This window comes from Manacus candei, unplaced genomic scaffold (genome assembly GCF_025592945.1).
Source record: "Manacus candei isolate 608988 ecotype Guabito, Panama unplaced genomic scaffold, ASM2559294v1 h1tg000089l, whole genome shotgun sequence".
Classification (NCBI taxonomy): Eukaryota; Metazoa; Chordata; class Aves; order Passeriformes; family Pipridae; genus Manacus; species Manacus candei.
Genome location: NW_026138137.1, coordinates 697,220 through 711,683, shown reverse-complemented (window position 1 = coordinate 711,683; position 14,464 = coordinate 697,220). Strand labels below are relative to the sequence as shown.

Below are 14,464 nucleotides of genomic sequence, written 5' to 3'. Positions count from 1 at the left end.
AGTTCTCGGAGCTCAAGTTCACAGAATTCCTATCATCTTAATATCCAGTCCATCTTTCTGAGTAAAAAAAAAAAAGTTAAATAATCTCTATACCTAATAATGTAGGTAGCTTATGAATTGTTACTTTTTTTATAAAGTAATAACTGTTTCACTCCCTGATTACAGTGTAACAGATTTTGAGGCAGGAATGGGAAATGACAATGTAAGGGAAAACTGTGAAACTATCCACTTGAAAAAAAGTCTGTTGAATGAAAATCTGAAAAATAAGCATTTTTGAATCTTATAGCAATGGTGTTCATTGCCTGACAAGTTGATTAAACTGCATCACTTTAAAGAAAACTGTAACATACAGTATCTACGTAATTTAATGAATTAAACATGAATATCCATGCACTTAGATTTTAATTCCATACACATTTAAACTGATTATTTTCCTTATACGGGTAAGAACAATTGCAGCAAGTGTATTAGAAAAACAACTTCAGACATCCACACAGACTGAGAAACAAATTAGAAACAGCATCTCTAATGAATAGTTAAATGTTGAAAAAATATAATTTACTTAACTTGCATTTTAATTTTTAACTGCTAGAAAAGTGAATTCATATATGTACTGCCTTGAAGACACAATCTATATTCTGAGACTCAAATAATCATTTACAGTTTGCATGTACTTAACTGTAGACCAATAAATTACTGATTACTTCTACAGACTAAATAATGCTTTGCTCTTGGTTTCTGTTTACTTCATTTCTTATTGATTTGATTGCAAAATTTCACACGAAAGAATAACAAAGCAGTGACTCATATCACAGTTTTAGTAGGAGTAGCTCTCACAGCAGTATTGGAAGACCTCGGTGCTGATCTACAAACACCTCACCTGAAAGATCAGCAATAGTGAAATACGTGTGACAGCCAACACACAACAGCTCATGTTTCTGGCAGAAACCATCATAACCTACTAATCATAATGTTATTTGTAGGTTCTGAAAAGCAGCGATAAATCACGGGATCCTCACCTGACATCAGCTTGAAGGAAAACTGCTACAGGACAAGTAACCACTCCTACTCAGACATAAAACTATGTGGTTTCCACAGCTGGTGAATGGAAAGCAATACCCAGCTGGGGTGGGATGAGTGGTGTATGTAATGATTCCTAGTGACTTTCAAACTGCCTCTGATAACTAGATCTGCTGCACAATGTCATGGGTCATTCAAATTTGTCATCTCACACCTTTCAGTTTGGCACATTTCTGAAGCAGGGAATGACTTTGTTTCACAAGGATGAGCACTGGTGAACTGAGCCTTAAAATTTTGAGGGAAAAGAGCACCAGTCAATTTTAATGCTGCTGGCATTTATGCCTCTTGACGAAACGGCTTGGTTTTTGAAATGAGTCTTTCCAGTCAGAAATTAGCAGAGTATCAGAAATCCTCTGTTTCATTGTGAAAATGGACGAGATATACCAGAATTTGTGGAAAGTCCACACTGCTATGTTGTTTGACCTGAGAAAACATATCATTCTGACACAATTCTCTGGGCAGACACGCTCCAGTTCTGCAGTAGATCTCCTAGATTTACCAAGTCCTGTCAAGTCCTGCCAGCATGCTGGCACTGGTAAAACTAACATCCAGTCTGCCAGTACAGGAACCACAACCCTGCCTGAAGGGTCAGATCAGTCTGCAGCAGCCTGGGGATGAGTATCTAGGATCCATCTGACTGAACTGCTGGTTGATCTGGGATCTTCGCCATGCTCCTCCACCACTCTCAAGAAACTCCAGCTCCAGCCTGAGCACTCCCTGCCAACCATGCCTCTGCTAAAGCCCACAGATGCAGTCCAACATAATCACATATGTACAGCAGCTCTAACATCCTTCAGCCCTCTGCTGAGGAGCAGGATGGGTCAGGGAGTCTCAGAATATGTGCAATTCACTGGAAAAAAAGTTCTGCAAATCAAGGCAGCTCAAGTGCAGGGAAGAGACAGCAAGGCACAACAGAAGCAGGCAGTGCAGGGCAGGGCTGGCAAAGGGCAGCACACACAGGCTGTCGGAGGAGTCTCACAAAGAGTATTAGGAATGAGTAGCAATCTGGTAGAGTTTGTAATCAGGGACTTGTGAGACTTGTGACACAATTTGTGATATTATGTTGCGCCTCACTAGCAGATAATTCACATGCAACCAGTTACCACTTCCTGACATCTGTCATTAAAACTCTGATTGGGAAGAGGCACAAAGCATCCCACAAGCTCCTGGCTTTTGTCCTCCAGCTGTGGTGGAAACAGAAACTTCTTGTTCGCATAGTGATGCATGCCAGAGTTGCAGGCTTCGCACATGGGTGATGAAAGCAGCCACACGTGTGTACTTTGATACATGGCCTACAATTCCCAGACACTGCTGTGACTTGATCAGACTCAGAATAACAGGATTGACTCTTGGCAGGAGTAACATGACACAGGACTCCCACAGTGTTCAGTACTGATTTTACTGTTTATGATGGTGTAAGACATTTTTTTCTGTAGAAATCACAAAAATGTTCAGCTGACAAAAAAGGAGAAGTGTAGGTCCAGAATTTCAACCTTTTTATCAGCTTGCTACTTGACAAAAATTATGGAAGTATGGGCAATACAAAGCCTTTCCTTCTACAATAGTTGCCCTAGGTGCTTCAAAGGCTTTCTGTGTGATGGACAAGCTAGAGGTTCTAGTTTTTCTTGGTGTTAATTTAGATCTACTATGAATATGAGATGCCTCTAACTGTAAGAAATGCAGCTGTCTTTCAAATCAAGAGAGCACATAAACCTGTTCTGAGATGGATAAAAGCTTATTTGTTTGGTTTCTTGAAAGGTACAGTAGACAGATTTCCTTTCTTATTCGGTACAATGCAATCGTGAATAAAAACATCTCTGAATTATGTGGGATCTTTTTCTTTGGCTCTTGGGTAAAGCAAAAAAAGATGTTTGCAATATACGGCTTAACCACAGAGATGGAGAAGATGGAAGATGACCTTATCTAATTTTTTTGTGTGTGGATACTAGAGTTGAAGAAACTTTGAGTATGGTATTGGGATTGCTGTAACTTCGACTGTTATATGTAAGGAGAAGATCAGAATTCTTTAATAGTCAGTAGCCTTTGTCTTCCTGACAAACTGTCTAACACCATGACCAAAGTGGGATCATCACAGCAATAAGGTGCCTTGTAGAAATCACCAGACCACTGGAATGAGATTCGATGCAATAGGTGCCCCTCTGAGAAGATAACCTCACTGTAGATACCTAGATCTGAGCTAATCAACCACTTCCCTTCATTTCAGTGGAGGGAAATTGGCATTTTTATGGTGTTTCATTCTGTTTATTTTAACTATCAACATGGTGCATTAGAAACACACAATTCTTCCCCACTGATTAAAAAAAAAAATCTTCTTTTCTTATAGCATTTTGATTAGGAAAAGGATCACTCTCTGGATATGTGCAGCCCAGATAGGAAATGTCACTCTGAAGAATCTCATTTTGTGCTCATTAAGAGTAAGTGTAACTGAAGGTGGATTTACAATTACTCAAAGACAAATGTCAATTACCTTGGGGGTCTGAAAGATCAATAAAAAGAATATAAAGCAAGAAAAAAATAGCTTCCAAACGTACATAAAGAGCATTACCTGGAGAACTCTACTCATCCATTGAAAACTGTCTTCCTCTGTGGAATCTGGCCTTTGCTCAGCAACAATAACTATTCTTTCATCGTGCAGCACACTCACGGAAAACACTGCTATTCTATAGAAGGAGAGAAGTGTATTTAGTGCCAGGACAGATGGAAAAGCCTGTCTTCTAAGTTAATCCTCTATATCTGCGATTTCATTATCTATTATTCAGACTACTAATGCAATTACTATTTTATTTACAGGGAAAAAGCAACAAGAACAGTTTTGGGTAATAGCTCTGGAGGAGAAATAGCAGGTTCTTGTTCTAGAGTCATGTAGTCAGAGCAGGATTGAGAAGTGAACCTTCCTGGGACACTAAATTGGGTCACACCAAGGTTGTTGCTAAGCTGCTATATAACAGCCAGTATAAGCACCTTTTTTGGTCCCATCTTTAGAAGAAGTAATTGCAATATCATTTTGTCTGCCACACGATCGAGTGCGAGCGCATGGTACAGCATTAGGCTCTTCAGATGTTTTAGATGTCTGCTGCTCAGCTTCAGCACATTAGGAAGGTGACACAAGGAACCACAGTCAATTTCAAGAACTTAAACATTAGGCAGATTAGAAATGTTTAAATCAGACAGAAAGGATCCTGTTGAGTCAACACATTTAGAATTAACCAGCTGCTCAAACGAAAATTTTAGCAATCACAGTTTCAAGACCTTGGTATTTAAAGTTTCCCTCAACACTACCTTAGGCTTCCCTCAGCTGTCTCCTGGTTCTAGCAATCTGAACAGCACTGAAGGGAAACAGTGCAGATCAGGCACTGCTTTCTGAAAGTATTTTGGATCACTTACACCTCCTCTAAGCAAAATAAATATTTCTACATAACGCAAGAAAAGAAAGGATCAAACCTTCCCCTGTAGACAAATTTCATTGGTTCCACAGCCAGTGCTGTTGCTACAATGTCATCAGCATTATGTCTTCTTCCACTGACAACCATCAAACCATCCATTTTGCCGATAACAAAGACAAGTCCACCTGGTCCTATAAAGCCTAGTAGTCCGGTCCTGATAAAAGGATATTCGGTGATAGGGCCACCAGAACTAGTCATAGGAAACACCTGTAAAACAGAAACACAGGTCTTCATTTCTATACACACAGATCGTGCTGCAAAAATATTTCAGGCATGCTCCCTCAGATGGCTCTGCCCGAACAAACAGGTCACTGCTGATGCTCTTTACCCTTCACTGACCATAAGGGAGGGTCAGGAAACTCTTGCACTACTCTGTTTATCGCACACATTTTCTGTAACCATGACTCTAAATCATTTATGACCTTAAAAATATATATGAATCAATATCAACAGTATTGAATAAAACCACACGCTGTGCAGACTGCAGCTAACCTGAGGTGCTACGTAGATGTTACTGAGAGCTTAACTCATGAACACCTCAGTAGAGGGTCTTTTCCATACCCCAATCCCATTTCCAGCACAGTGTAAGAAATAAGTAGGCTAGAAGTGACGCTATTTTAAGGTACAGTACATTAATGGCTTGCAGCTGACCACATTTTTTTTAAGGTCAATTAATTTCTCAGAATACCAGTGATAATGTCTTCTGTACCTCAGCTAAAAGTGAAAATACAGTCCTATACAGCATCTCTCTAAATGTCTGAACACCAGATGCATACATGATGTCCCCAGGACAGATTTATACGACTTTTTCTATCCTACTCAGCACAGACTTATCCTTCTGATATGTGAGCTACTCTGAGCTGCATTCTGACACAAACACACTTTCCTGCCATTGCTTCTTTAAACTGAAGTCGTCAAAAGACAAATTAAGACAATGGCAAGTGGAGGACCATGGCTACACAGTGTTCTTCAAGGCTCATTTAAAAATAAAGGTCAAATTCTGCTGCCAGACGCCCATGGGTGACTCTTATCGAACAGATTTAATGCTTAAACATCCTCAGCCATAACTCATTTCAGGAACACAAAACTTTTTGACTCTCTAATACCTGCAACACGAATTACACAGTATAACAGAATAGAGATCCACTTGGAGAGGACTCTAAAGAACATACTTAACTTTAAAAATGAGTGTTCCTGCTCACTCAATGGCAATTTATTTGTTTAGCATTAGGAATAATCCTGAATTAGCCTAAATATGCTGTTAAACTGCAGTTCTGAATTATGAATGGGTAGGTATTACAATTACAATTACAAGCAACTACTACAAAATGAACGTAAGTACATTTCGACCCTGAAATACGTAAAACTCCGGATCATGACTCACACTGGGTAATGCCAATTGCACTTGTAGCACAAAAAACAACTATCAACAAATTTCAGATCACAATAGCATGGTAGAACTCCTGGCTTCAATAGCAGGATATAGAATCATATCCACTTTTCTCCATTAATTATACAATATACAGTGTTTACAAGCTTTTCATTTTGCAGGACATATTAATCACATTTGGTCTATTAAAAATGGTAATAACAGAGAATTTGTTAAGGGAAATCAAAACATACTTGTGATAATTTTTGCCTTAAATATTAGAAGAGCTTAAAAATCTCAGCTCAATTTTTTCAGTATTTCTCTAATTTGTTCAGCCTTTCATACTGGCTTCAGTAGAAGTTAATGATAACAAGTGAGCAGGTACTACAGAGCTATCAATACAGCTATCTGCACTGGAGCTGGAATACAGATTCCACAAAGCCAAGAGGATTTCACCTAAGGCAATTCAAACAAAAGCATGTGGGGACTAATTAGAAAAAGGTTTCTTTGCTCTTCAGATACTTCTTGAAGATTACATCTGACAGGATTCTGTATAAATGCAAGTCTGTAATGCTGGAATTGCTGTGGAATTGTTGGAAGATGCTTTTTAAAGATATCCAGCAGCCTCCTTACTGTTTCCAGTAATCAAATTCTGTACATAGCTAGCTCGTAGACGTGTACAATATTACCTCTTGAATTTTGTCTTTCTTCCTTCTTTCCTTCTGATTTTTTTCAGCCCCTGGTATCTTATTTAAAAATTAAAGTAAAAGCTCTTCAGAGCCAAAACTAAACTCACATAAAGATCTACCATTATGCTTAATGAAATGGGCTTCAGTGTAGACTATCTGGCGAGAGTACAGGTCCCAAGCCACAAGCATTGATTATTACTTCTATTCTACTTCTACTTATAGAATTCTCCATAATTCTATTGTTACTATCAATATTTTATGTCAAATACTACCTTGAAACAGAAAAAGTTATAAAAGAAGGATTTTATATCACATTTTTTGGTCAACTTACCTCAAAAGTATTTTTGGTCATGCCCGAGAGTCCATAATATGATGTACCTGTTGCAATAGCACATACACAAAGTTCTCCTATTTCATCTGTTTTACAGAGCTGAGGAATTCCATCTGGCTTCACTGAACACATTATAGCTAGAAGGAGAACAAAACACTTTAAAAAAATTATAAAATGAACTACAGAATAACAAGTGCTGTGGGAAAGACATCACGGTGTAGCTGACATAGACAAATTAATTATACGTAGACTAATGGCTAGCAATAAGTTTCTTGAACATTATGGTGTTCAACATTATCAAATGTTATTTGTATTATAAATAACATTTATACAAAAAATGCAAAGATCTTTATGTAAACTCGATCTTTACACTGATGACAAAACCTATTTGCCTTGCTCTCTAAAATCGCAGTTGATCCACAATATTGCTCTGAAATGTGACCGTGTTCCCAGCTTTGCATACTGAAGACCAGATTTGTCTCAGTCAGTATAAAATGAAATACCCTAATGGAGTCCTTGATAATTACTATACAGCCAGGAGGCAGGCAACCAGGAAATTCACCTCTCAGAAAGTAGCAAGTAACACCATATGAAAGATCAAGATATTCCAGCAGACTAGTATGGTTGTTTTACTGAGAATTTATCAGAGCTCAGACTCCGTCTCGCTGGTCTTACAGCCCTGCAGAGACAGCAGGAGCTAAATGGGAGGGATTAGAAAGCACTGGTCTGAGAAAGAAGCACTATTTTATGCCAGCCATGTGAGCAAGAATCAGGAATACTGCTGTAGCTATAATCCCTGGAGTTGGAGTACAGCATTTGTAGATTTTGTATTTGGAAAGAGAATATGATGACCAAGGGAGAGCAAAAATTAATCAGCATGTCTTTTAAATACAAGTGTTCAGAATCTTGAATGACCTTTCTCTCACTCAGAGGGTAAACAGGAAAGTGTACTTTCATTAAAATGATCAGAACACAGTATGAAGTGCAACACAGAACACCTATTATAATATCTTGCATGATAACTATTAAACAACAACCAATCATATCTTCCTTCATCTTAAGTTGTTCAACTGAAATTTTATAAGATGCATCATTATATTTAATTGCTTTAGTGCATAACAAGCATTCTCTTATGAAAAACTACAGTATTAGCCTTTTCTAATATCTGTAACACCTCATTTAAAATCTAGATTTCTTATGAAAAATGTTATCTCCCCCTTTAGAAGCACTGGTTTCAGTTTGAATTTATCAACATGAACTGTTCAGTCATACCTTCTTTATCTAATTGGGTGATAGCACAAGATCTTTGGAAAAACATTCTGCAAGTTTTCAGATAGCAATTTTGTTGATCCTTAGCACAGGTTATGAAAAAATTCCCTACTGAGTCTCATCTGGGTCAGAGTTATGGATATTTATAGCCTTATTTTTGCTACCAGCATCTCACAGTTAAGGAATAGATGTTCTGATGTGGTGGCAGGTTGTTTAAAACGTGTAACCTGAGCACAGACAGCCACTGAGGTAAATACAAAGAAGAAATCCTGGGATTTCCAAACCATGAAGTTTTACAAGGTAATGCTTTTGGACTAAAATGCTTTCAAGGACATGTTATAATCCCAAATCTTGTAGTCTGGCAACAAAGTACGCCCACCTGTGACTTTGTACTGCTAATTACATAAACTGATGAATCATGACAAGTTTCAAAGGAAGTTCCTTACCTCCTGGCATCACTAAGCCAACATCCTGGACAGTGAGAACAGAAAGCTTTTCTTCAGAGTCCACTCGAATTACTCCATAAGTGAGACCATGCATGGACAGAACTCCTCTTCCTGGTGGCTGGTTGCTGTCATCTGTTGGCCTACAAGCATGGGTAAGAACATCAGTGCACCAGCAGGCAAACACAAGCATTTACTTATGCTTAATGGACTCCTATTGCAAATATTCCTGTTTCAGAGTTTAAAATTTCACCTTCTTTTTCCCCCTACTAGACTCAACAGAATCCTGTTTTTCAGTTATTTCTGACTAATTACGTCTGCTAACTCTCATTCAGTACCCACCCACACATATGGGGCTGCTGAGATGAAAGTAGCACCTAACAACAGCTTGTATTTAATTTTCAGATAGATTTATAAAGATTGCTTGATTATCCAAGTAAAGGGCTTTTGCCTTATTTTAAAAATACTGAGAGGCGGTGCAGATAATGTGGAGGGAAACTGCACTCCAAAGTTTTGGAACTGATCAGAAAATAGCTTGATAAACTCTCTCTATGTTACTTATTTTGAGGCAACCTGGAACTAGGACTAGAAAATCAAACTTACCTGTCAGACTAAAAGCCCAACTCTTTCATACTGCTATCAAAGCCAAATTAGAACACAAGTATGCTTTCTCTAAATCACAGGTATGTCTTTCCAATCCCAATATTCAGGCATCTAAAACTACTAAACAGAAGAAATTAGATTGTAGTAGATTTACTGCCAAAATGCAAGGACTTCACCATCTTCATTTTAGTGCATATAAGCGAATTCTTCCTATTCTAATTTACCACATGGAAATTAAAACAAATTACTCCTTCGTCAGTCACGGTCAAAATGTGGATGCGGCCTCTTTGTAACGCCTCAGTTGGCTCAGATTCGCTGCCAACATGCTGTAGAATTCCACAGCATCAGCACAAGATGCCTGTCAACTTGTTTCAATATAAACCCACCTGCTGCATCTGTGGACACAATTATACCTACGGAGAGTGCGGCTTGAGCAAACGAGTGTTGATGTATGCAAGTTACTAAGTCAGGGGAATATGTCAGGGCTTCTCATGTCTGGAAAGACTCTTACACTGTCCTACATTTTAAAATGCAAAAATGGAAGCTGTCGTGACGCTGATCTGAGTGTGGATAATGCATCCATACAGAGCAGACTCCAGCTATTTTCAAGACGGATAAAATAGCCAATACTTAGCTCACGATTCTGCATTTTTCCTAAATACTCCGTCATAACACAACTATTTTTTAACAGATAATGTCCTTTTATATGACATTTCCCCTCTACTGTGCTCGAAATATTAGATGGGCCTTAGCCAGTCCTGCTCACGTAAGCCTTGCTCTGATCGGCCCTATAAATTTCAATTAATAGGTTTTATGAGGCATATTTCTCAAGTGACATCATCAACAAAGAAAGATGTGAGCACACTTGAAAATGCATTAGAGCATAACAAATGGTGCTAGTAAACAAGCAGCTGTGATAAATAACGTTCCCATCATGTAAAAGGAACTTTCAGTGACATTATTGATCAACTTTCTCTCCTCCTTGCTCCCCCAAAACACACAGGTTGCTGCTCATGAGAAGAAAGGTCTCCTGCAGGCACACACAGCTGCTCAAAACCTTCCAGGAGTAGAGGCCATCTGGACTTTCATCACATCTATTTTCTTGCATTACTTATCACATACAAAGAGAGTTTGTAAAGCATTTTGAGAGCAGCTCCTACTACCATTTACAAATACAGTCTATTTTACCACTGTTTTTGCCAGGCATTTAAATGAGAAGAAACCTGTTCTTAAACTTTTGCATTCCCTTAAGCAAGTAGGTTCAAACTAATCTGCAATGAACCAAAGGGGAATAACATAAAGAATTCTTTGCATGACACAACCCTTTGAATATCAGGCTTCATGACTCAGCTCTAAGGCTAAAGTACCTCTAGTCTATTACTGACTGTCTTTTTCTAAATTATAAGGGTATTGCAACTGAGAACTGGTTTTGTTACTCAGTAAAAGGAAGTTCAGTAAAAATACACCATAGATTTTGAAAGATTCAGAACATTAACAGGGAGCTCTCTGGATCTCTGCTCTGCAGGGAGTCATTTTAATGCATACTTCAGCTGTAACTCTTTGGAACTTGTATGATAATGACTTTACTGTCAGTGGAGATGGCTTGAACAAAATGAAAAATACTACATCTCCCAAGTTCAGCTAGCATTATCCTACCATTTAACAGACTTCAAAAAAAGGAGATATGTGTTCAGTAACATTCACTGTAGTAAAAACCGCTCTGTAATTACACAGTGAGGCACTGAAGATAAAAATGACTCTTTGTTTCTTTGCATTATCCACACTTTTATGTGCTAATAATTTTTTTGGGTAAGCTCTCAGTGCTAGTTAATTTGAAAATGAATTTCTAGTTCTTCAGAGGGCTACAGGAACAGAGTTTAAGACTAAAAAGGGCATGCCAGCCATTGCATTATGAAGTTCTCCCAATTCCTAACCTGTGATTTGGGGCAAATTTTCCAGGGTTAGCACAGGAAATGAAAAACCTGCCCAGTGTTTGGCACAAGTGATTCCCATCCACCTCCTCTCTGCTCTTACAAACAAGAGCTCATTCCAAGGGAGCAAAGGCCTGCAAAGACTATGGCAGGGAAACCCATCACAAGGGAAAAACACTTTGGTATAAAGTTGAGAACAGGATGGTGGAGCTGAATGAAGGGCTCCCTGAGATCCTGTAGCTCACAGAAAGACAACTAACCTGGACAGGGTAAATCCCTGATGGATTGCTTTCACATGTTTTAAACTAATAATGAGGTGGCTGGAAGTCAACCACACTCTTGGCCTCATGTCTTTCTTCCTGCAATGTTCTGTTGGAAAGCTAATTGAAAATCTAGTTAAATTTCACTTGAACAGCATATTTTAAACTTTGTGGCAGGAAGTATTTTACTTAATGCTATTATAGTGCTTTACACTTTAATGCTGCATGTTCTAACATGTGAAACAATTGTAAACGGCTGCAGAAATATGAACTGAAAAACAAAGCGCCTACTGTTCAAGGTACAACTTTTGGAAAACTCTGCCAAAACAGACAATAGTTATGCCATTTACTGTGTGCTACAGCACTCATGACAGGACACTGCTGCTAGAGTACAAGTCTTATGAGGAGTGATTAAGGGAACTGGGATTGTTCAGTCTGGAGAAAAGGAGGTTCAGCGGGGACCTTGGTGAGGCAGGGGTTGGTCTTTTCTCCCAAGAAACAAGCAACAGGACAAGAGGAAATGGCCTCAAGTTGTGCCAAAGGAAGTTTAAATTGGACATTAGGAAAAATTTCTTCTCCGAAAAGGTTGTCAAGCATTGGAACAGTCTGCCCAGGGAAGAGGTTGAGTCACTGTCCCTGGAGGTATTTAAAAGATGTGTGGATGTGGCATTCAGGGACATGGTTTAGTGGTGGACTTGGCAGTGTTGGATTAATGGTCAGACTTGGTGATTTTACAGGTTTTTTCCAACCCAAACAATTCTGTGATTCTATATATGTAAGGCTTAACAGTTTAGTAGAATTTAGCAGTTTTAGTAGAATTTATCAATTTTATTTCTAGGCACAGACCTCTCAGATTCAAAGAGTATTTCCAGATGGTTACTAGAGTCTATGAATGGTTAAAAAGTGCCAGCCAGCCAAAAACAACCTGCAGAATTCATAATTCTCTTTAAACAGACTACTTTAGAGTATGATTTTCCTTGATGGCAATTCCACTTAATTCCCACATTTTAATTATTTTATGCTTAGAGTGGCATTTTTACACTTCTATTTACAGAACTTACTCTTGCATTGCAATCTACTCAATTTAAAATTAGATAAAATTATGGACATGGGAACTATAAAGCACTCTGAAGTTAAATTATTACTCTAGAAATTCTTCTTGCATGTCTTCTTTGGACATGAACAAATTTTAAACTAAAAATGTCATACAGAAGTTAAATATGCAGATTCATACTTGAATTATAATTTTATAATTTCTTTTCAAGTTACCACATACACATATCCAGTGGGTCTGTTTCCACTGGTGTAACACAGTACCTTCGAATAGCCACAGTGAGAGCTTCTGGTGAACTAGCACAGGGACAAATGACCTCCTGTCTTAGACCTTTACTTTGGAAGACATTGAGAAATGCATCACAGGAAGAAATAGACCCTGGGGTAAAGAAAAACAAACAATCAGAGGAGAAAAATAATTTGATTTCTGAAGTGACACCATTCAAACTGCAAACCTACTATTTAATATATATAGGCTTTTCAGGAGAAATAATTTAAAAAGTATCCATGTCCACTGGGAAATAAGTCATAGCTGCTACAACCATATATATGTATATGCAGTTGTGTATGCATACAGAGAATGAAGACACATTTTTGAGCATATACTCATGTAGAAAAGTCATTACTGCTAAATTCCAATATGAACATGATTAAAGTTTTCTTTTTTAGGATGAGTGAAATTAAAAATTTAATTTAGAAATTCAAAGTAAACTACTATGAACAAGCAGAACACCTATAAGCCAGTATCTTAAATTATACAAAGAAACAGTTAATGCTATCAATTGTCATTAATAGATCCAGATGTGTTTCTCTAGAGTAGCATAAGTATTCCCCTAAAATTCTTGGTTACTTCTCCATCTGAGCACCATCATTCAGGAAATGTTCTGATCTTTTCTACAGCTTAAGATCTTTATTGCTTCAGGTCTTTATAGCTTCAGCCTTTATGCAACTGTCATGTTAAACAAAATTGGATTTACTGCAACTTACGTTATGTGGAATATCAAGTTTGCCTCAGGATTAGCTAAAGAAAAATATATTTTGAAAAAATCCAAAATTAATTACCGTTTTCGTAAAAGTCATACAGTTTGCAGTAGACAAACCCTATTTTTGTAAATATTTTAGCTAAGATGGCTGAAGATTGAAACTTTAAATGCAAGACAGAAACCCCTTCCTGTTCTCTACTGCACTGCAGCAGCACAGCTTACATGGGTTTGCACCATCAGCCACTATCAGCATACGCAGCGAGGAAAGGTTGATGTCTCTCTGATCTCGATGTGCCACCAATGCCCAGTGCATGTCCCTGGATTTTACACAGGCTACTTTTGCTGCAATAAGAATGAGAAAGTTACTAATACACCATATAAAAGCTATACAGCCATATTATCAAATTGTACTTTTGATTTTGACTGTAAAGGAAACTTTGGTATATTCTTGTTTCTTACCTTTGTATTGACAGACTTTTTGTATCCATGACAGTGGATTCACTTTCATTAAGGAGTATGGAATACTTATAACATGCATCATGTTCATGACACTCTGAAATCAAAAAAGATAAACAGGTTTTATACAACAATCATGGTAACTATTTATATTGCGTTACGGGCAGGGGTATCTATGCAAATCACTCTATGTTTATTTTATTAATAGTGCTGGCATTCAACTTTTCCTATCTATCTACCTACACTGAGATGAAACAGACATCCATTTTCCAATGCTTTAATTAAGGATTAAGGATTTAGGATTTAGACTAATCAGATCATAACTTTGAAGAAGTACTGAAAAAAATTAAACACTTTCCTTCTATTTATACTCAAAGATATCTACATGTTTGCTATGTAGGTTAATATTATCCCTAAGCCCACTAAACTTCCATGTATGTGAACACAAAGGACAAGTAGCAGCAACATATCTGTCTAAAGAAATCTACCTCTGGGAAGACCAAAAAGCTATCAGTGGTAGTGGGGCACAAATA

At 37.8% G+C, this 14,464-nt stretch overlaps 1 protein-coding gene across 5 annotated transcripts in view; it reads right to left on the bottom strand.

The window, feature by feature from the left end:
* Positions 1–14,464, bottom strand: part of DIP2C (disco interacting protein 2 homolog C) — a 310,293-nt gene that overhangs the window by 60,578 nt on the left and 235,251 nt on the right. For all 5 annotated transcript variants that reach the window (XM_051812854.1, XM_051812853.1, XM_051812855.1 and 2 more), the window contains 7 exons: positions 13,935–14,028; positions 13,698–13,817; positions 12,757–12,871; positions 8,649–8,788; positions 6,934–7,070; positions 4,543–4,751; positions 3,647–3,761 (listed from right to left, as the gene is read on the bottom strand). In XM_051812854.1, coding sequence (XP_051668814.1) covers positions 3,647–3,761; positions 4,543–4,751; positions 6,934–7,070; positions 8,649–8,788; positions 12,757–12,871; positions 13,698–13,817; positions 13,935–14,028 — 930 coding nt within the window. The remainder of the gene's footprint in view (positions 1–3,646; positions 3,762–4,542; positions 4,752–6,933; positions 7,071–8,648; positions 8,789–12,756; positions 12,872–13,697; positions 13,818–13,934; positions 14,029–14,464) is intronic.